We start from the raw sequence: 23559 nt of genomic DNA on the forward strand, positions 1-23559 counted from the left end.
TCATGACTAGGACTCGCGGAATGAATTTTTTCAATCGATATTTACTTCTTACCACGAGAAAATCACGAGATTCTTATATAATCTACGTTGCGAAGCGCCCGGATTTCGTCGAGCTAATTTGTACGGGAAGGGGTTAACAAGATTTGGACGATTCCAAGGTATCCCTCGAGCGAAAGCTTCATTTCGTTAGCGGGAAGGACGCTGTCGCGATCGAGTTTACCACGTTTTCTCCTTTCATCGTTTGCCTGCTTCCTGCTCGCGAGCTGTCTCGCCACAATGAGGACGCGAATATAATAGATCGACTCGCGGTGAAGGAGGAGGAGGGAGAGGGGGAGGAAGGAACGAAGACGAAGGGAATCCCGAGCGATGCGACAGGAATTTCTATACATCCGGTTGGCAGCCGTCGCTCCAACCGGGATTGTAATTTCGCCATCCACTCCGTTAACCCCTCCCCCTCCACCACACCCCTGTTCGAATCATCGTAACGTCTCACGCGAGGAAATCATTCTCTTTTTTTTTTTTTTTTTTTTTTTATTATCACGGTTATGATCGGGTCGTCTACGACCGTCCCGTTATCCTTTTCGTGCCCTCTTCTCGCCCTTCTCCTCCCCTTCTATTGTCGCCTTTCGACTTTCCCAGTCTTAACCGCCTCCCGATATTCCTCTGTTTTCTTGGATCGATCGAGATCTCCATTTCTTTTTGGACAAATAACGCAGCTTGTTCTATTTTTTCACAGTTTCGAAATTAATCGGGGATCAATCGTGGATCAAAAGGAGAGTTAAAAATTAGGGTGAATATCGAGGAATTTTATTTCTATTTGAGAAGAAAGGAATAAAAGATCGATCTTTTGAACGTTGAAAAATGTTAGAAGGAAATGTAATAAGTAAAATTTATTTCTACGACGAGCTCGTTGAATTTATGCGAATTTTCTTTTTAGATAAGCGCAGGAATATATATATACGCGAAATAAATGTGTGTGTCTGTAAAGAATAGAAAACGGAGGGAAGACGTTTAGTAAAGTATACTTTTCAGGCTATCGCGTGGCCACCGTAACAGATAAGACAGTTCACAGTTTCATTTATCGTTATCACTTGCACGATACCGCGCGGAATGTACACGTTTTTGTTATTTAAAAAAAAAAAAAAAAGAAAGAAAAAAAAAAGAAATCAAAATTAATCGAAGCAAAAAGATCAAGTTAGATGTATCCTTCGTAAGTAAACACTGTTTTAAATTGCTGTTTCGAAACATTTCTCGTTCGATGATCCGTTCGTAAATCGATTTGTTTCTTGTTTCTTCCTCCTCTTCCCTCGTTACGTACTTTCACCATCCCATTCTTCCAAGCATCGATCGAACCACCGTTCTTCCCTGAGGAAGGACAAGTAGCAGGATGCAATCAACGTTGTATAACTACATCAGCCATTGCCATTACAGTTTTCTTCTTTTTTTTTCTTTTTTCTTTTAGAAGAGATACGATTATCGATATTCGTTGGCGATCGTCAGAAGAGTAGAAATCCAAGCAGTAAAAACCGACGCAACAAGAGATTATTTTCGCAGATTTCAGATCGCTCTTCTATTCCTCGCGATTGATAAACATGGCACAAAATCTCCAATTTCTCCATTCGTTCTCTTCGTCGATTTCCACCTCGTCGAAAGGAATAGGATTAACCACGGGATTCTAAGAGCGGCGGGAATATTCTCTTGGCGAAATGGAAAATTTCGAAGGAGCTGACCGAGGAAAAGGGGATTCGATCCGTTCCATTTCGTACGCGGGGGGCCATCCCTGGCACGGAATTTACGGAAAGAGTCGTCGCGGATGGAAAGTTAGAAAGAAACTCGTTTCGAACGGGGATTCTAAACTTTTCTAAAACCGAGGTGGCCGTTCTTCGAAAAATCCTCGTCAAAGGGGCGGGGAGAGAAATTGGCGTGAAACGAGAGTTGGCTGGGGAAAAAAGGGGGAACAGGCGATAATGCGGAGGGGCGTGAATAACGGAGAAAGAGCACGTGTGCCGAAGCACCGTCTCAAAAGATGGCGTTTACGAGCCATAGAGGATAACCGGTGGAGCGTGGCCCGTGATTCGGATCAATTGGCCGGATCGTCGTTCGGCTGAAAATCGTGAATCCCTTCGTTATTGTTGAAATCCCTTTCCATCCATCCTTGTTAAATCGGTCCAATTATTCGCGTTGTCTCTTCTCTCAATTTCTTTTCTTTCTCAACTACCGACATTTCATGTGGCACACCTATTCCTACCATCAGCGGTCAAAAAAAAAAAACATTCGTATCTCACTGTAGAAAGAGATTTTAGCCAATTGGATTCGTGAAGTAAGCGATACAGAAAGTCGTGAATATCGAAAAATGGGTTGCATCTACGTGCATAGAGAAAAAGTCAATAAATATGGCGATACAGTAACTTCGTATAGAAGAAGAAATTCTGAAGGAAATTTCAAAAACGATCATTTGACCGCACCGTGTTTAGTGTTAATTCTAATAAGATACATCAGAACGAGGAGAGAAAGAATTCAGTCTCTCATTTTGTAGACGTAAATGTGTCGTAACGTATATCGTCGAGGACCATATTTCTCACGACTTTTCCGACGAACTGGAGCAACCCTCCAGCAGGTTGCTTGCCTGTACAAGGCCACAGTTGCCCACCTTTTTTCGTAAAATTGCAGCGTTTGTCCTCGAAACGCGGAGAAGGAGATTCGAGACGAAAGAGGCGCTTCGAGCACGCATCCGTGTTATCTGTCTACTCCTCGATGAATCGTTATTGGGCAATCGATGGAATAATTCGTTTCCGGATCGTATAAATATTACACGGGGGAAACGGTTTCCCATGGAGATGTTTTAATTTGCATTATTGATTTCCGCGCACACACCGATTGGATATATACTTCGATAGACTTCGGCCAAGTGTTTGGTAAAACATTGTAAATTGAGAATGCTGGGATGGATTAAAATTTTCGAATAAAATAGACCGATTTTACGTTATTAATGTTTTTTTTCTTTCTCCGTGCGTGAAAAAGACTTTATTTTAAAGCGTATCGAGTCGTGTTACGCGAAACGATGACAGGATAAAATTCAACTTTATTAACAACGATTTTCGTTCGTACGATTTTTTTCTTTTTTTTTTTATCGTTAAAATTGTTCGAATTATTCTCTTAAAATAATACATTTTATCCAATCGTGTCGTCGATATACGCATAAAATACTTATCGAATTTTCGTTATCGTTTCTGTTAATGCTGTAATCTCCCGTTATTTCTGGATCCGATGCATTTATTTATTTATTCTATCGGAATTTTATGAAGAAAATTTATATCGCCACCATCGATTAATATTACTTTTCGTTAAAAGTATCGTACGTTTCTCGACGAGAGAGAGAAAAAAAAGAAGAAGAAGATGCAAATAAATTCCTTCGAGTCTCGATGACTTTACAGACACACCCCCCTCTTCCTCTCTCTCTCTCTCTCATCGCAACGATCTTACGTAGTACATCTATTTTATCGTAGAAATCGATCGAATTTGTTGAATAAAAATTATTAAAAAAACGAATATCGAGTGGAAACGCGAGATTAACGAACGACGAGGCTGGCGCAAAGCGAGAGAAGCGAGCGTTAAAGGAAGATATCATTAGTGCTGTAACGAGAGTTAGCAGCAAACGAGGGATAGCGTCAAAACTAGCCGAAACAACCGTCATTTGTTTAAAGTGTGCTTTAACTACGTTTGTGCGGGAAGCACGGTGTAAAGACAAGCGTTTATACCGTGTGCAGTTAACAGCTTCGAATGAAAACTTACCTTTATTTCTCCTTACAAATCAACCCTCGATAAATTTCATCGTTCACAATTCTTCGAAAGGCATTCGTCTCACCTCTAATTTTTCTTACATTCCGCCTATAGAAGGAGAAATTCCTCGGGAACGAGTTTAATCCCACGAGTCGAATTCGATTTGCAAAAAGGGGGGATCGACGCGTGCAACGATTTCTTCCGCTTCGCGACACGCCTTTAAACGCTTGGAAGGATCACCAGGAGCGCATCCATTCTCCTCGAGCGTGCACACCGCGCAACGAATCGCCTCGAACCCGGTGTTAAGAGTCACGTGTGCTCGTCTTTATCATTCGATGCTCTCTCGAGAAAGAGAGGGAGGACTGTGTCAAAGATACCACGGTTCAATTCGAGATAAAAGATTCGAATTGAACTCGCTTGCTTCCGATCGATAACGCGCGCATTGCGATGAAACGGTGATAATTGTTAAATAAAATCGATTCAATTTCAATTTCCCTGCGTTTTCGAAGAATAATCGGGGAATATTCTCTCCAAATCGGCACGTTAATACCCTTGTTAATTAGAAATTTTCTCGAAAGCGAGTTTTCGAAACGCTGAACGCCTCGACAAAAGCGAGATTGTTGGCGGTCGCTTTTGCGCGCCGGGTTAAGTACCTTGTCCGCCCGAGTTGCAGTAATTAAACTGAAAGCTACCTTTAATTTCGAACATTAACGCGTAATGTACACTCTCCTCTGTTACGCCGGATATTTCGAACGGCCGCTTGTTTCACCCAACGTTCTCTCAAATCCTCAAGTTTGCCGCACCAAACGTGGATTTTGATCGTTCGAACCGTCGTGTCCATCCTCGAAATTTCACGCGGAAGGTTAACAGCGAAACTGCAAACCGGTGGAAAACCAAGATTCTTGCGGAAACTTTGTCTCCTCTGATGGATTTCTAAAACTGTCTAAATCGACGATTCCTTAATCCTTAAACAACGACAAATTTCTTGATTTACAAAAAATGTGTTTGAAAGAAGAATAAATTAGATTGCAAACAATTGAGATTATTTTAAAAAGTTAGCATGCACAACTATGTCGATATAGGAGTTCTAAGGATTAATATCGCGATATCCCAAGGAACCTCTGCAACACGAGACGTCGTGGTTGATAGCAGCAGTGGTAAAGTTCGCAATGGCGGTGTGACTCGTCCAGGAACGGAGCCATTCCGCAAAGTCGATATCAGCGCGCCACGCAATTCGATTCTCTTCCGGCTAGAAAACGTTTCGAAAACGTTTACCGTTCCATCGCGAAGAATAACATTTTTCGAACGAATATATCTCGTTTCTTCGTTTTTGATCTAGATATACGAATTAAGGAAAAGATTGGATAATCATAACAGAAACGCTTCTCTCGCGTTTAACCAATTATTACAATCGTGTTTCGAAAGGATATGAAAGGAATTCATTTGTTGTATCAAAGTTGCTGTCCGTTTCGATTATTTATCGAGAGGAGAGCGAGACATAGAGCGTGCATCGATCACCTTCTTCGAATAACTCTTCTAGCAAAAAAAAAAAAAAAATCATCATCATCAATTGTTATTATTAATTTTTCTCTCTTCGTTCACGAATCTCAAGAATGCAGAGCGAGGACAGATCCGAAAGGAAAGCGGGCAGATACCGTTAACGAAACAACGCCTCCCCTCTAAAAATACACTTTTATCCGGTTAGTTCTCTCTCGAGCGGACGTGAAAAACCTGCTTTAATTCAAATTTCCCTCTCGAATCTTATAACAGAAAGAAAGAAAGAAAGAAAGAAAGAAAGAAAAGGCATACATACGTTCACTTCGCGTGCGAGAGAGAAAGAGGAATGAAATAGGTTGAGGGGGAAAAAGATGGGACACAATACGTTGCGCGAGATAGCCGTGTTTGGTCCGCTGTCCTAAGGGATAAGCCGAGAATGGCCTGGTAACCACGTTCGATAAGCGGTCGGGTCAGAATCCTCGCCTTCCACCGTGGATGCGTACGGCAAACTTGGGCGAAACTGAACTCCTTGCAAGAAATATCCTCGATTGCCTCGTCTCTGCCCGCCCTCCAATGTTTCACCCGCTCCCGTAGGAATGCGACCTCCTCCTTATCCTTGATCTTAACCATAGATGATGCCATATTCAAAATTTAGACACATTTATATGAAAATTCTCTCGATATCATCGTTCGCTGTACAACTCGAGTTCGAATCGAATATCTCGATATCACGCGTGTGTATATTCGAGGGGTTTAATTCGAGCGAGGAGGAGGAGGGTTGCGCGCGTCAGGAGGCGAGATGTCGTCCTCCCGGACAAATGGGGTCGGTGGCGTGCCATTGACTGCGCTCGACGTACGGACAGATTAGCGTTAATGCGTTTCGTTGACCCTCCTCCCCTCCCTGATTCCGTTACTCGGCCGAGGAACAACACACGGGAGAGACGTGGGCCGTGAAATTGGACGATGCCTCGAACGCCACCTTCGAACGCCTCCTCGAGAATTCTTCCTCGCCTCTGATCGAGTCCACGGTTGCTTCCAATCCAGGGAAAAACCGGAACGATCGAGTCGAGTTTCTGCTCCCCCCTCTGGTCGGGTTGGTTATCGGATCGACGAGATTAGAAGTGGGTTATTTCGGTGTTTTTAGCGGTGAACGAAATTGAAAGGAGGGAAGCGAAAGTATGGAATAATGGTTTGGAATAAAGGGGTCGATGGACGACGATTTTCCGCCGGACCGATATTGAATTTTTCCCCTTGCAAGGGGACCGCGGAAACTGGCTTTATCGCCGAGTAGGTAGAATTTACTCGCTAATAACGACACCGAGTTTCAACGTTGTTTCCGAAAAAATGTTTTTTCGAATTTTCTCTGCCCTTCAGAAGGGCATCTTTTCGAATCGAATCGAATTCGATCGTATATTCGATTACTTTTCACCAGGGGAGGAGGGATTGTACGGTCGAAAATTGGCGAATTTTTTATACGTACGTACGCGTGGAAAACGATCGTCGTTGTTGTCGCTGCTTTTTCTATACGGTTTTAGTGATTTTATTTTCGAGTTTTGTTTCAAACTCTTCTCCAACCGCAGCTATTTGCTCCCGCGGTGAAATTAATTTACTTGGATGAAAGATATATTCGATGCCAACTTTTTTTCTTTTTTTCTTTTTTTTTTTATATGTAACAAGTAATCTCATCGTAAGAACAATTCGTCCGAACGAATCGAATATATATATATTTATATTCTTTCGCCGGTGTTTTAATTTTCCAACAGAGCGGGCAGAATTTATTTATTAAATTACAAACGATCCTCTCGACTTGGATGGAAAATATATTCGATGGACGCTTGTTTTTTTTTTTCTTTTTTACGTAACAATAATAATCGTCACGAATTAATATATAATATATATTCGTCCACCCATGTTTCAATTTTCTAACACCAGAGTACATTGGATGAAAAATATATTCGATGGACTAACTTTTTTTTTTTTTTTCTACGTAACATAATAATCGTAACAATAACTCGACGAATCTTCCACCGATGTTTTAATTTTCTAACACCAGAGTGGATTGGATGAAAAATACATTCGATGCACGCTTGCTTTTTTTTCTCTTTTTTACGTAACGTAATAATCGTAACAATAACTCAACGACGAATTAATACACGATATATTCGTCCATGTCGATGTTTTAATTTTCTAACACCAGAGCGAATTGGATGAATTGGACGCTTGTTTCTCTTCTTTTTCACGTAACAATAATTCAACGAATTAATACAATATATAAATATTCTTCCACCGTGTTTTAATTTTCAAAACACGAGGGTGGGCCAGAGAATCCGGTTAAATTAAATTACAAAACGAGATCCCCGGCCGGAACTCGTAAGATCACGCGTGTAAACGTTTCCTCCTTTTTCTTTCTCCTCTTCCCTTCCTTCCCTTCGACGCATGAATAATCTCTCTACGCTTAATTCGCTCTTCCTCCGCCAGATATCTCCGGTGGGACTTTTATAATGAGCCGTGGCGCGTGCAAGAAACAGGAAGCCAAGTATGGAGGGGAAGGGGCCGCAAAGACATCCAACGAATTTCCCCTTGAAATTCGCAAATTACCTCGCGGAGTGGAGTACTTCCTCCACTGGCCTATTCTTTTATTTGCGATACACAATTTCCTTCCTTTGAGGGATCTACCCCCAGCCTCTCTCTCTCTCTCCTCGCTTTTTGTCTTCATTCGCCCTTCTCCCTCCCTCCCCCGGAGAATTGTATAACGAGGCAAGAGTGTACGGGAACGAGATAATATAAGCCACGCACGACCACGACGAGATTCTTGGCTGAAATTTACAAAGGACGAGGGGAATTAATCTCGCACGAGGCGGAACACGAGGAGAGGAGGAGGCCTCTTCCTAACTTTCTTCTTAACTTGAGGCCACCGCCTCCATTTTTTTCTTCTTCTTCTTCTTCTTCTAAATCGAATCTCGAATCGTTTACGAAACGATGAAACCACCGCTCCTCCTCGTCGTTCTTCCTTGTTGTTTATCTTTCTCTTTCCTTTCTCTTATCTTTCTCCCTCGGTTGAAATTCGTCCCGGTTCGTCTTCGTTCCCCCCTTTCCTCTCGAATCCTCTCGGACTCGTTAGGCTTTTCACACCGTTCTCGCGATACTTTAACGACGCTTTCTCTCCACGCGTCCTCTCATTTTTTAATTTATGAAACGAGATCTCGCGCGCGGATAACGCAACGAGAATAACGAATGCACGCTGCCATTCTCGAAACGCGTACCCAATTCTCCATAAATCTATGTATATTAAATTGTTCGAGGGGGTATAATAGCCACGCCACGAATTATTTAATATTTTTTTCTAACGGAGCGACTAACGGTCAGACGGATCTGTTATTCGTTACGCGCAACACAATTTCCGAAAGGTAAACGTGGCATTCGCCCCCAATAACCCCCTGATTTACACTTTTAATATTAATTTGTATACCAACGAGGTATGCATTCTTCCCCTTCCTCTATTAGCTCATTCTTCGTATCAAATTTATCATGAATCTTTCGTTTTTATCCACCTTAAAAAGTTTCGAAGATATATCGCCATCTTGTTGTTATTCCAGAGAGTTTGAAATTTCTCTCTTCTTAAATAAAGGAGTTTTCCTACACCTTTCCTGCTACTTTGTCCAGCATTAGGAGAGAAAATTCCATTTCCAAAATTTCGTGACATTTCGGCCGCGAACGAGGAAAGGGGTGGGTGAAAGAGGAAAAAGCGAGAAATTTTATCGAACTCTTGGAGAGAAGCATTTACATTTATTCTCCAGCGAAGGGAACGTAACCAGCCGAATTGAGTGGAGCTCGAAATTCGCGAGGATAGTGCATCCCCCACTTTCGAGTATTCCGATAAATAACGCGTGTTAATTTCGAAAGAACGAATTTTATACGAAGGAATCAAAAGTGAAAATAAATATCAATTTACGTACGATTGTACGGATGTTATTTGCATTACGAAAAAAAAAATATTGGGGGAGAGGGAAACCAAGCTTTTACACCTACCTGCCGGGTTTCGACTTATTTATTATCGCGTGTTTTCACAATAATTAATCGAGTATCGATCCTCTCTCCGGCCAGATAATACGATTGATGGAATTGATGAAAACTTTAAATATAAAATACCTACCGAGCATACGTTTTCAATAATATCATTTAATTAAAATCGAAACGAAAGGTTTTGTCGGGGGGGGAGAAAAAAAAACCGAAAAAAATTAACTTTCAACGAAAAATCGACGATCGACGATGTATAGATAACCGAGATAGATTGCAATCAAACAGAGTATAAAATTTCGAAACTTCGCCGCAACTTTACCTTTCTCTCGAAATTCTGAATTAATTCGCGCGTTCCACTTACGAGGCGAGACATGCATGTTTCAAATATTTCTGCGTTAAAAACGTTGACAGGCAAAATGAAATAATTACGAATAAAATATTCGATTTTTTAACCGATGAATATTCATAATATCTCATCCTCGTTGTATAGTAATGTTTCGATAAAACAACGTTTTATCCCGTCGATTATCATCAACACGCGTCAGAGGATCGCGCGCGAATCAAACGAACCGATCGTATCGCGTTCTCTTTCGAGTTTAAAAAAAAAAAAAAAAAAAAAAAAACTGGGGCTGGAATCGAGACGAATAGATGGCTGTTTAATTCTTCTCCTCCCCCCTGGAATCTTATTAAAAGATACCTTTCTCTCGCCGCGTTATAAATTTACCGACCGAAAATCTCGCTTCTTCCTTTGTGCGAGACGGAAGAGGGGGAGGAGGAAGGTCCTTTTGCTCGTACACACACACACACACACACACACACTTTGACAAGTTTCGCGCCGCAAAACTCTATCTCGCTGATTCCTGCCCGACACGCGTCTCGCGATTGTACGTCGGCAAAAGGAAAAGTACGTCTCTTCTTCTTCTTCTTTTTCTTAACCCTCTTCAAAGACGAAGATGACAAGTAGCGACGTAATATATCTCGTAGCGGACCAGACCCACCCTTTTCTTGACCGTGGATTCGTCATTAGCCGAACGTTAGACGTCTTCCCTTCTGCGGACACAATTCGTTTCGTTTCCTCTTTCTAACTTGAAACTCTTTGGGAACGAAAAATTTCGATGAGATCACGACGATCTCGTCGAGCAACAGTGTCGGAACGCGGCTCGAAAGAGGATCGGGTTGAAATCAGTAGCGAAGGTCAACGTTTGCGCGAGAAAGGAGAGAGCGATAACTTTGATAAATTTCGAACCGTGTTTTCTCTCGTATAGGCAAATATATATAATTTCGACGTCGAGCAACAGCGTCGCTTTGCTCGAAACGCGGCTCAAAAGAGAATCGAATTGTATTGAAATCAGTAGCGAAGGTCAACGTTTTCGCGATAATTTCGAACCGTGTTTTCTCTCGCATAGGTAAATGTATAATTTCGATGGACAAAGATAGAAATAAGATCACGACGATTTAGTCGAACACACAGTGTCGAAACACGGCTCAAAAGAAGGATCGAGTTGAAATCAGTAGCGAAGGTCAACGTTTTCGCGATAATTTCGAACCGTGTTTTCTCTCGCATAGGTAAATGTATAATTTCGATGGACAAAGATAGAAATAAGATCACGACGATTTAGTCGAACAACAGTGTCGAAACACGGCTCAAAAGGAGGATCGAGTTGAAATCAGTAGCGAAGGTCAACGTTTGCGCGAGAAAGGAGAGAGCGATAACTTTGATAAATTTGGAATCGTGTTTTCTGTTGTATAAGCAAACATATAATTTCGATGGACGAAGATACAACAGTGTCGCTTTGCGCGGCTCGAAAGGAGGATCGGATTGTATTAAAATCAGTAGCGAAGAGAGAATGGGGGGGGGGGCTCGAGCGACAAGTTTAGCAACGTTTTCTCTCTGTATAGGAGGGAAATGGTGACGCGCGACACCAAGGGCGAATAAATTAACTTATGCATCAGAGAAATTTACCCTGGAGAGAGTCGTATGGTCGTTTATCGAGCGTGCAGTATCATATTTATGTTTATACAACGATGGCCGCATCGATACCTGCATTATACCTGCGCGTATTAAGGAATATTTATGGGTGGGCATAAAGTGGATGCAATACCGTTGTCACGCCTCTTCTAATGGTTTTGCACAATAATAATAAACCGCGGCCATCTTCCCCTCGCCATTTTGATTCGTGCAACAACGATAGCATTGCAGTAAACGTAAATGTTGCTGTTTATTGAGAAGATTAGGGAGGAAGAAAAATCGAAGAAATGTTTCAGCCTGTAAACAGAAAAAAAAGAAAAGAGAATCCGCCAATAAAATGATATCTCCATTCGTTCATAAAACGTTCCGTTTCGTTCGTGTAATATCAAACGAACGGGAAAAACTGTTACACTTGTTCTTCTTCTTAGCAAAAAAAAGAACTGTTGAAAACTTTTAGGAACATGGGCGAAACCGAGGGGAGATATTAATTTTCATCGGGGATAACAACAAATCCGGGTTGAATACGGATTTGAACACGGTGGATGGATTCGATTATCGAGCGATTCCCTCTTCTTTTTTGCCCAACCATCCAAGGATGTTTTTTTCCTTTTCTCCGCGCCGGGACCCTCTGGAGCACGAAATAAACATGAACGCTGCGCTGCACAAACTCTTTATCCGATCGGAAAACTGAAAAATCGGAAACGTATGATATTTACTCGCGTTCCATTATTTATTCGCGTTCTTCCGATATATCGCGTTGACAACGTGATATTTTTCAAAGTTTCTCCCAGACTATTCGCTAAGAGGAAACAGAGGAAAGAGGAGGAGAGGAGAGAAAAGACGCGTTTCTTCTTCCCTTATTTAGCCGCGAATTACAAATGATCGTGAAACTTTTTCATTTAAAACCTCGTTGAATCGTCCCCTCCTCCCTCGATATAGCAACGAGCATTATCCTCTCCCCTCCCCTCCCCCAAGATAAGTTAAAGTTTGACGACAAAGTTGAATTTCCCTCAGGTTATTCCCTTCCCAACTTTTACAACCAATTACTAATTTACTCTTCGAAAATTTTTCCAAAGACGTTGTTTTTCCAAGTTTCCTTTCCTTTCCTTTCCTTTTCTTTTTCTTTTTTTTTTTTTTTCGAAAAGAAAATTCTCCTTTTTCATCCGACCAACAATCGTAACGTTCGAATCACGTTACAGATTAAATCACCACCACGCCATTTAACCGCGATATTTATTCGAAATTTTCGATCGCGTGTTTGACGGATCAACAACGTGCCTCGAACCCCTCCCCTTCGTTCGTTGTCCGTCAAACTTTATTGTTTTATTTATTAATAACGGTAAGCGCGTGCGATAAATTGAACGGCACACGATGGGGGGAGGGGGAGGGGGAGGGGGAGAGGGAGGGGGGGGGGGAAAGGAAGAAAGAGCTGATAAACAGCACGATCGGTCGATGTAATCCGCCCGTGTTTCACGGTCGGGCTCGATTCTTCTTCGTTTTTTCCACTCCTCCTCTGCCATTCGATCGTGTCGCTTCGACGTGTCGTTTGCGACACGAAACGCACAAAACGAAGAAAGACGTAACAAATATTTTCCCAACAACGAGTTTAGCGTTGCTTACTGTGTCGTATCATCGTTGCTTTTAACGCGAATGAAATTTTATCTATAATTTTTATCATTGAACGTTGGCAGCAGTGTTACGATTCTGTAATTGACACGTGCACTACCCACGTTAAACCAAAACGTATCCATTCGCCTAAATCCGTATATATTTATTGTTCACCACTGCCTAACCAACCAACAACACCCTCGTTTCGCGAATCTTTCGAGCAGGAAACGATTATTCATATTGGATGGTTAATCGATCGATGAATTTCGTTCTGCTGCGTAATTATATTCTATCGAGTCGACTAATTTATAGATCCACCCTCAGTTCAGATCGGCTCGAATCGGCCAAGAATCGGAGCGCGAGAAACAAGAAACGCTGGACGAAATCGAGCGAATCATTCCTCGTGGAGTATCGTGAGTCGGCTTATGCCGAGTAATTCCATGGTCGCGGGATTTGTGCGATTCAATATTAGCGGACAGTTGGCCGTTTAACGGTATATTCCACGCCTGCAAAGTGTAAATTGACTCGCGTCCACTTCCCAAACGGGCCAAGATGGGGCGTACAATGTTTGACGGGATCCCACCCCGCGGTTAATCGGGGAGAGCCCGATATGCATCTCGTTGCCCTCCAACGCATCGAACGTAATCTATAATTCGAATTCGGATTTAACGCCCTCTTCGATCGTGTCCAGCCAACCATTCGACGTGTATTCAAGCAACAGCGAATTACATTTTCGAACGATTCCTTTGTTAAATATGTTTCTCAATCATCTCTTCTCTTCGGGGCTGTCTTCTCGCCGGAGCTCGATTAAAAGTTAATCGACACGGCACGAAAGGATCGAGATATCTTCGACCAATCTCCTCGATTCTCCAACCTGTTATGCATAAGTAATAAAATTAATTTATCGTTGCAAACTTGTATCGGCAAAGTTGGCTGAATTCTGAAGTTTCTTCGAGCTTGAGAGGATTCCGAGGTTCGAAAAGTCGAGCTGAAGCATATTCTTCGATACATACACGAGCGACAATCTAAGAAAAATTCGTAGAATAGAAGACGTGTTCATCCTCCAAATCTTTTCGCCATCTCTGTTTTCACCATGTCCGAGCATGAACGAACGGGTTGATTTTTGGAATCAAGTAACATCACGGAATATAATCATATACGTCTTCTCGTCCGATTTTTCGTTCGAAAATGATCAATCCAAATAATCTTTGTCGTTGGAAAAACGTTATCTTTCTTATCTTTCTTAAAAAAGAGTCTCCAAATATTAATTGATTTGACGTTTCTCTCCTACTGATTTTCATCATCTTCAAAGTGAGAAACAAAATATCCAATAGAGGAAGATGACTCGAATCGCTCGTCGTGGAACACACGGCATCTTGTATGCAGATGCGACAATAATCGATCGATGATGCGAGAGAAGAAAGTGGCGAGAAACGGTTAAATCGCGTGGAGGAAAAAAAGGGGAACGCGGCGTGAAGAATGGATCCTCCCTCCCTCCCTCCCTCCCCGTGTATCGTGTAAATGAAAGGGAGAGATGCGTAACCGGATTTTTGGCCCCATCGAAACCCGGATTTCAAATGGGACGGAATCACGGAGTATTTTGCATGGAAATTAAGAAGAAAATCGACGAATATCTCGTTATTTAAAAATTCTCCACCGCTATCAAGTTCCAAACTGAGTCCTTTTTTTTCTTTTTTTTTTTTTTTGGACGACGATTCCCTGTGAAATTAATTGCTTTCATTGTCTCGTCCGAATATTCGAAAGTCAAAAACTGTTGCTCGAAGTAGGGGACTCGATCGGGTGAAACTCGTTGACTCGTCCATTCGATAATTGTTGGAAGCATTCGTCTCCTCCCTGTCGCGGCTAATATAATTAATAATTCGGGGTTGTTTGGGAAAAAGCGGGATGGCGGAGAACGGTTGGAGCGACGCGGTCGACGAGGACAATGAGCCGTTCGAGTGGCGCGGTCCATTCATTTCCAGATCTTTATCGTCGCTAATCGGTCCCTTGATAGACGAGCTCTCCCCTATCCTGACGGACTTGCGAGATGATGGATGGTGGCCGGGGTGGGTTTCGATAGCGCATCGTCGCCAAGAGAACGGCTCGCGTAACACGAGGATATCGATTCGACACGCGTCCGCGCGTGGCCAAAGAGGGAGGAGGAAAGGGGAGAAAAAGTGGAATCGCAAGGAATTCCTTTCGAATTCACGCAACGCAGCACAGCTTTGAAAATATCTCCTCCTCTTTTTTCTTCGGAGATCTCGACACGCTCCGCTCTCGAGAAGCTCATCAACTAATGGAAATGCGATCGAGCGATGAAAACGATATCAATCAAAATATTTGTCTTTGAGGGAGGGAGAGGCGAAAAGTTGGGGAGGAAAATAGACGAGGAGGAAGAATGGACAACGGAATGACGTTGCTCCGAGTTGCTGCGAAGGGAAAAGTTATTAGGATGAGGGGCTGTATGATGAAAAATAGCGAGTTCCGTCATCACCGAGATGGGGAAAATAAGAAGAAGAAGAAGAAGAAGAAGAAAAGGCAATAACCGGCCAACCGATAAAATATCCGTTTATACCTCGAAAAGAAAATAAACTCGAATGGAATTACCACATCGACACTTGTAACGTAACTTCTTACTCTTCGAATGAACGAGATTACAAAAATTCGCTTCGATATTTTCGAATATTTCTTCCTTCTTCTTCTTCTTCTTCTTTTTCTTCGAGAGAGAAGAGGTGTATGTTCAAAGTAACGGGAAGCGTAACGAAATCTGTGACTGTGGAGCGAATACTTTGGAAAATGAGAGAGAGAGAGAGGGATACGCGAGGGACGAGTTGAAAGGCAACGATGAAGAAGCAAAAGCCGATAAATCAGCCGCTCTAGTCAGAATTAGTTACCGTTCCATTTTGCAGCGACGTTAAGTAACTTCTCTTCCTTCCTCCTTTCCGTCTCCGCTCTATTCGCCGCCTCCCTCTCGATTTCCATGCCCTTATCTACCCACCTCGCGCCCCTCTCCCTGCCTGAGCTCTCCTCCACCTCGTTTCCTCCCCTTTTCTTCCCGGCATCCGGATCGGCGGCGGTTCGTGCCTGAGACAAAACCACCGTGCAACCAACCACGGTTCGCCAGTTTTCCACGGCCAGACACCACCAGCGTCGGTTTCCGGTGTGGCGTCACTCGTCTCTCTCTCTCTCTCTCTCTCTCTCTATCCATCTATCTCTCGTTTGTTCTCTCATCGATTCTCTCCAAGCCTGAGGGAGTATATCGTCTAAACTCGTGGCGTCGATCGTCCACGAAATTCGAAATACGCGATTTCGGCATCGTCTATAAAAGATCGATAAAAGGTCGCCCACGATTCTTGGGGAACGAAAGGCTGTAATAGAAAATGTAATATTTCGCGATACGAACGAACGTGGTTGGGACGAGAAATCGAGGGAAACCGCCATTTGTCGTTCGTTTCGTTTATTTATTTATTTTATTTTTCGTCCAGTCGTTCGAAATAGAGCTTTTTCGCGAAAAGTAAGAGCAGTTTTGTTTTTTGTTTTTTTTTCTTTTTTTCTTTTTTTTTTACGTATAATTTGATATTCACGCTGAAAATGGATCTTCTTTTTTTTTTTTTATTTTTTTGGGAGAAAGGAGAGAGAGAGAGAGAGAGAGCGATAGTTTGGGAAAAGTATGCTGGTACGAATTTGATATCCAGCGAATCCAACGAAACGATTCGAAAATTACGCGCACGTGTTTGCGCGATTAACCACTGATTAACTTCCGACAGATACTTAATGAGCTGGTTCGGTGAATAAATTTTGTTGTCAGTCACTGTCGAAACAACAATGCAAAATTTATTAGCAGAAATTGTTACGCAACTGTTATGATACATCCAAATTACCATTTTCCTTCCCAGATTCTAATAGCGATTCGATTTGCTATGCAATTAACCAGTGCAAACTCGCCTGTCAAGTCGTCTCAAAGTATTTGCTCCATTTTGCCCGCCCGTTTGTGTAACGTGGTGTGGCGTGGTTTATTCATAAAATTGAAAGATCAAACGGTCGCACAGTTTCGTTTCGATTGGAAAAAAAAAAAAAAAGGAAAAAAAAAAATATTTGATCGCCGCGTGCCAACTTTCCCTTTAAAATTTGAATTCAACTCTTTGAATTGGGACTGGAATTTGAACTTCGAACAACGTTTACATTTTTCCCCGTTCATCAATGATTTCGAGGGGAAAAATAAAAAATGAGAAATCCACGCGCGTATTAAAAATTATTAATTAAAACAAGATGGAACAAGATAGTAGGGAAAAATAGTAGAAAAAACACTCGATGATATCGATATCGGTGAAAAAAATCCGAGATAAATTCACAACGAAATAATTAATCGATTCTTCCAAACACAATAATCATCGAAACAACCAACTTTTTCCCATTCTCGAAAATACAATTCGTTTCCCCAACGAAACGCGTCGTTGGAAAGGATACGCTTTCTACGACTCAAGTGTTCAAGGGTAACACTCTCAACATTTTGTTCCTTGCTTCTAAACTGAATAAACTTTCGATTTCAAAAACTTTCGAAGCCTCGTTACGACGATTAATGCAACAAGTTATCGAATCGAAGCGATGATCCCGTGTGCTTCGATCGAGAGAGAAATTTAAAAGATACGAAAAAGGGGGGAAGAGGAAAGGAAACGTGCGTTTTAACTTCGTTTCAAGAGCGTGATAGATGCGTCAAAGATCGATTAATAATAAGGTGGGAAGATGGTAGATCGCAAGATTGACGGATAATCTTTCGCGCGAGTTGATGCTTTATTTTCCCGTTGACGAGAACCGGCCAATCTTCTCTTCTCGCACCACAGAGTGAGAGAGAGAGAGGTAGAGGCACCAAACACGAGCTAGAAAGCATTTTGAGACCAAGTTAACAACGTTAATGAAACGAGATACCGTTATACCGGAGAGTTCACCGGTTAATCGGTTTAAGTCAAGAGACCGTAAAATGGAAATTCGCGAAACACAATGAAACAGGCCTGCGGGAACGGGGAGGGGAGGGGAGGGGAAGGGGGCGCGGTCCCCGTATCGGAAATTATATAACACCTTGAACCACTGAGATAGGGCGGCGGACATATTGGATGATAAATTTGTTTCACGCTTCCCTCCTCCCTGCACACTCGTGAACCGAAAAATTTACTTATCCATTCAAATTCGAATCTTCTTACTTCCGCTCCCTTCCCTCCCCCTAATTGTCTTGCCGCGTGGAACGCGAAACAAATTTTTTTTTTCTTTCGTCCACGAATAATGAGAAGATGATTCGAAAATGAGAATGAAATCGTGAGAATTCGAAACGGGTGGGAAGAGAGAGAGGAGGGGAGGTAGGTTCAATTAAATTTCCTGGATATCGTTACCAGGTCGACGTCCAGGGACGGCTTTGTAAGGTGAAATAATTACATTTGCATCATACTTTGAGGCAATTTGTTCCGTTATGCGTGAATGGAATATACGACAATTTTATTGGGAGGAGGAGGAGGAGGAAGAGGAGGAGACAGACACGCAGTCGCATTTTTGGTCGGCAATTAAGTGGCAAATTTTCTCTCTGTCCATGCACGCTTCGTTAACGTGTTAATTACGCGATATGTCTCACGTATTCTCGCGAAATTAAAAATTACGCCGTTCCAGCTTCTTCCGAATTTAAGTTATTTTCGCTTCGTCATTCCGTCCCCGCGAGGCGAACTCGAATTACTCGCGATTACAATATAAAAATAACTCGGATTAAACAGTCGAAATACGAACGAAGTGAAACTCGTCGATTCGAAATATCTACACGAGAATCTTTCTCCCTTCTTAAAAATCTCCTCCAACTTCCTTTATATCAACACACATCGACAACAATTTTTCATGCTATCTCCCTATACTATTTTCGTCTCCATCCAGATCTTTTCGCCTCCCCCCTCCGCCATTCCTCGAATTCTTAAACATCGATAGAAATCTCGTTGACAAATACCCGTCTGGCAAGAAGCGGCGGGGATTTCCGTTTCCCCGGTCGGTCGAATGGAAAAAACAAAACACACACAGAGATGATTCTCTCTCTCTCTCGCGGGAAAGCGCGGCGTGAATAATGCAGAGATCGGCAAGAAAATATGAAACGGAACAGGATATTCACCGCGGCGACGACGGCGATTCCGCCGAGCGTAATAAACGGACACGAAGAGGAGGGATACGTAAGCTCCGAATCCACGGAATTACGTCTAACTCGGCCGGTTACTTGGCGTTTCGAATTAATTTCGGCAAACTTCGGACCATCCCCCCCCCCCCACTTCGGGGTATAATAAATTATCGATACAGCGCTCGTTGCTGACTCGGCCGTCCTCGGTTAATTAAACGCGCCGTTTAATCGGCGGATTCGATCGTCAACGACGTTTTCCTTTTCACGGTCAGGCTTTTTTCAGGCGACGGGAAACGTGCTCGAAACAATTGGACGCCGCCATCGCGCAACGCAAGAGTTCTCGAAATATCCCGAGAGAGGAGAAATTCGAATTCGGTTTTCGAAACTTTCTTTTTCAACGCGCGAGATTGGGAGGGGAGGTGGAGGTGGGTTGGCTGGCGGCGATAGTTGACAAGGTTCCAACTGGAAACTGACTGGTATAAACTGAAATTTCGCGTAACACGAGTTTTAAGGGAACGCGTGAAACGAGAATGAAGCCCGATTAAATTTCGAGAAACAGGGATTGGTGGGGAAATGTGCGTGAAAATTTCGACCAACGAGATTTTAATTAGCCCTTCGCGCCGTGCCAAGATTCGATTGCGGGCGTGGAATTAATCGCGACCAGGTATCTCCGAGATATAATTTCCGATCGGACAATCTCTCTTTCTACCTTCTCCCTTTTGTTTCAATATTCTCGAATCGTGCGATTAAAAAAAAAAAAAGAAGAGGATCGAAGGTGCGGGAAAAGGATGGAATAATAAAAGGAAATTTAAAAACGAAAATTGTTTAAAGGTGGAAAACGCGATTGTGAAATTTTGAAAAAGGAGACGCGCAAATAATATCGGTAAATATGGGCGTTTAATCTGGCATTAATCCGATTAAACGCCACGCGATTTCGCCATCGATAATATTCCATTAATAATGGCGCGCTATACGAAAAGTTCGATCCGTTTTTACGGATAAACGAATAGCGAATACAACGCGGTCGAAAGAAAGTAGCCACGTTTCAGACGTTGTTTCAGGATCCAATATTTCTCCGTGAATAAACATACTCATCTTGGATAATTTTTCACCCATTTTCAAAAATACGAAAAGAATTTAGAAAAGGAAAAAATCGTCTCGATATTTTTATCTCTCGCCTCACCGAATCCAGGATCTCCGCGGGAGACAAAAGCGAGAAAAATTTTCAACTCGAATTGCGAACCGAGATCGATCCACGTAGGATTATTAGCTTACACTCGTTCTTCCCTGGATAACAAACGATACGATCGTTTCTTTTATAAACTGAAACGATAGAGAGAAAGAAGGAAGCGTTGGAAAAAAAGAGGAAAAAAAAAGCATCGTCTCCCCCTCGTTTCGCTACAAACGTGTTTCTACACGTTGATCAATCTCGAGGATAAAGCGAGCGAACGAGATCTCGAGTTTTCGCTCGACGAAAACCGCCTCCTCTCCCCCCTGGTCCGGATCGGCTACTCGACGAATACATTAGATTTAACCAGGTAGGGAGGCCATATTCTTGGAAAGTAGACGCATCGATCGTCATAAGTGAATTCGTCCCTTCGAATATAACCGTAGAGAAGACGTACTTGGAATACTTTTGAACGCGGTCTCCTAAGAATTTTGCCAGCCCGGCTCATGAATGCAAATTAAAACGTTTACCCCGCTCTCTCCCTCCCTCCGTATAAGCCGAGTGTTCAAAAGTCGATAAGCCCCCCCACCCCACCCCACCCCTAAATAATGAATGCCCGGTAAACAAGCGTCCTCCCCTCTCTCCTTTTCCCTTCTCCTATTTCTCTTTCTTTTCCCCAAAGCTTCCTTCCTTCCTTCCTTCCTTACGGGTAGGGAGGGCAAGCACAGAGGAGGGCCAGCCAGAAGAGGAGAGAAACTGGCCCGAATTTCTGAGGGCGAGTGTTGAAGGTGAAACGAGCTGTTCGAGTCGCACGATCTTTCCATGGGAGACCCATAAAGCGAATTAAAACGATTATTGAACGGAGAGAACATTCTGAAAACTTGTCGTGTTTTTGCGAGGAAGAAGAGAAGGCTCAAAGAATTCTCGCGTTTTTGTTTCGTCGACCAGTGTCGCACGGCCAAGCTTATACCAATTCTCCTCCATTACCGCGGGGATTGACCGCCAACGAAGCGAAACGGCAGCAAGTCGGCGACTAACCGGCGGTTATCGTGCAATTTTTTTCGTCACCGGATGTAAATATATTTTCACTTATTTCAGCTTGGCAGAGCTCTCTCTCTGTTATTTCTTCTTCGTCGATGGGTTAACAATAAACGTTTATTTGTTATCCACGAAAATCCTTCTTTCGTCTCCTTCTGAGAAAGAAGCGCGTTGCGTTTCCAACGATCGCGTCAAAGGCGGAGGGGGAAGCTCGTAGTACGAGCAATATTTTCGATATGCTAATAATCTCGATACTGTAGAACTGTGATGCAGTCATGCAACATTCATGAGTCGTCGTGGATAACACTTCGCCCTTTCGCTTTCCACGCACGGTAAATCTTTGTCGTGTCGGTTTACTCTCTCGATAATGGAATGGAATAAAGTGTTTTTTCGATGCCTTCTCCTTCTTCTTTTTTCCTCTCGGTTCACAAAATTTTCGCTCGAAATTTTTGTATCGATCGAATAAGTGGGATGGAACCACCGTCACGTGAAAATTGTGCATCAGCCATCGAAACAATTCTCGCGGCGACGCGTGTGCAATTCGTGGCACGCCTTTGAGCGCGTCTACGTTTCACGCGTCGAGTAGCAGCCAACTAATTACGCAAACAACGCAATGAACCAGACGGACAATAAATTAATACTCTTTGTATCCCGGTAATTAACGCCAAGCCAATTAATTAAAATTGCGAAACAATCTATATCCTCCAACTGTGTAAATTTAAAAAAAAATACAAGAAAAATTCCCTCCTCCTTTCGCATATCTTCTTCCAGACGCAATGTATATATATATTGAAGACGCTCGTGAATTTCCGCGATATCACGATGATCCTGCAAACAGTCGTCTGTTTATGCTCGCGAAATTTACGACTCTCTTTGAAAATATATTTGCCAGAGTTACACGCCTACGTTGAATGCACGAGCGTGATGATGATAACCGTCGAAAATTTCAGATTAGATCGGATCGACGAAGAAAGGAGCAAAGGTTTTATCGTTAATCCATAATCGTTCCATCATTTGTGTTGCAGCGTCACTGTGCGATATCGTTTTCAACAGCGACACGACGAAGACGGGTGTGGTCACGTCGCCCGGATACCCGAATCCTTATCCACCGAGGACTCACTGTACATACGAGTTCCAGGGGCGGGGGAAGGAACGAGTCCAATTGGTATTCCACGACCTCAACTTGTATCATACGTCCAACGCGGCCAACGAGTAAGTCTCTCTGTTCATCGCCCCCCCCTCTCTCTCTCTCTCTCTCTCTCCCCTTCTCTTATGGTTACGAGATACAAATGAATTCGGTAATCACGAGAGAGAGAGGAGAGGAGATACGTGATCGATGGTTGGAATCGGAGAAAACGGGGGTTGAAATATCGAGAGTTGAAAAATTGTTACGCGTATCGAAACCGGTACGTCGATAAGCGAAAAATGAATGATTCGTTTAAACACGTCGATCACGTGTTTAACGCTTTTCAATAATAAGTAAAGCGAGCCACGGATCGAGCTACAGGGAGGCTGGAAACGTTCGCAAATACGGGAAAAAGCGGGTGAAATTTTATCGGGCGGATCCGCTTTAATTGGGAAAATATCTCCGCGTTCAGAACGAAATCAATCCGTCCAAAATTGTTATTTTCCCTTTTCGAGAAAAAGAAGGATCGACCGTTTTTTTTTTTTTTTTTTTTAATTCTTTAACGCAACAAACAACTTCCTTCCCGAGATTTCCAACCGACGACTTAATTTACGTATTGCTTTTTTTTACGTATCGTTGCCTTTACGTTACGCTGAAATATTAAACGAGACGTGTAATTAAAAGTCGAGATTCTTTCGTCGAAACAACCGTATCAGTTTGCAGTTTCTTCGATTACGTTCCTCTAGAATTTCTGAATAATCCTTCGAATAGGGAGAAATAGATGCATCTTTCGTGAAATTGTGAAAATAATGATTTTATATCAAAATATAAGAGAAAAAGAGAGAGAGAGAGAGAGATCTGATTTTCAGAAACGCGTCGTTCGATTTTTGTACTTGACTCACATCATCGACCACCGGTCAATTTCTAATCGAAATTTAATTACCTTCTATTCGCTGTTATATCGAAATATATATTAATTTAACAATCAAAGCTGATTAATAGATAAATCTGGGAATGAACTCAAACATTAATTTCGCGACAATGAGAATTTTAATAGCGAATTAATAATCTAATTGATAATTAAATTCGATCGTTAATTAAACCGATGATTATTATTATTATTATTATTATTATTATATCCTATCTAAATAATTGAGCAAATATTTCGATCGACTAAACATTTAAACGCGAGAAAAAGGCTTTTTCTTCTT

General features: G+C 42.4%; 1 protein-coding gene across 2 annotated transcripts in view; it reads left to right on the forward strand.

Annotated features, from left to right (window-relative positions):
* Window positions 1-23559, forward strand: part of Sol1 (CUB domain-containing protein Sol1) — a 314064-nt gene that overhangs the window by 249537 nt on the left and 40968 nt on the right. For both annotated transcript variants that reach the window (XR_015290526.1, XM_086902370.1), the window contains exon 9: window positions 22248-22434. Coding sequence is in view for 1 of the 2 variants with exons in the window: in XM_086902370.1 (XP_086758496.1) it covers window positions 22248-22434 (187 nt within the window). In the remaining variant the exon portion in view is untranslated. The remainder of the gene's footprint in view (window positions 1-22247; window positions 22435-23559) is intronic.

This window comes from Apis florea, unplaced genomic scaffold, assembly GCF_048593485.1.
Source record: "Apis florea isolate Af1SG1 unplaced genomic scaffold, ASM4859348v1 contig_2272_pilon, whole genome shotgun sequence".
NCBI classification, from domain to species: domain Eukaryota; kingdom Metazoa; phylum Arthropoda; class Insecta; order Hymenoptera; family Apidae; genus Apis; species Apis florea.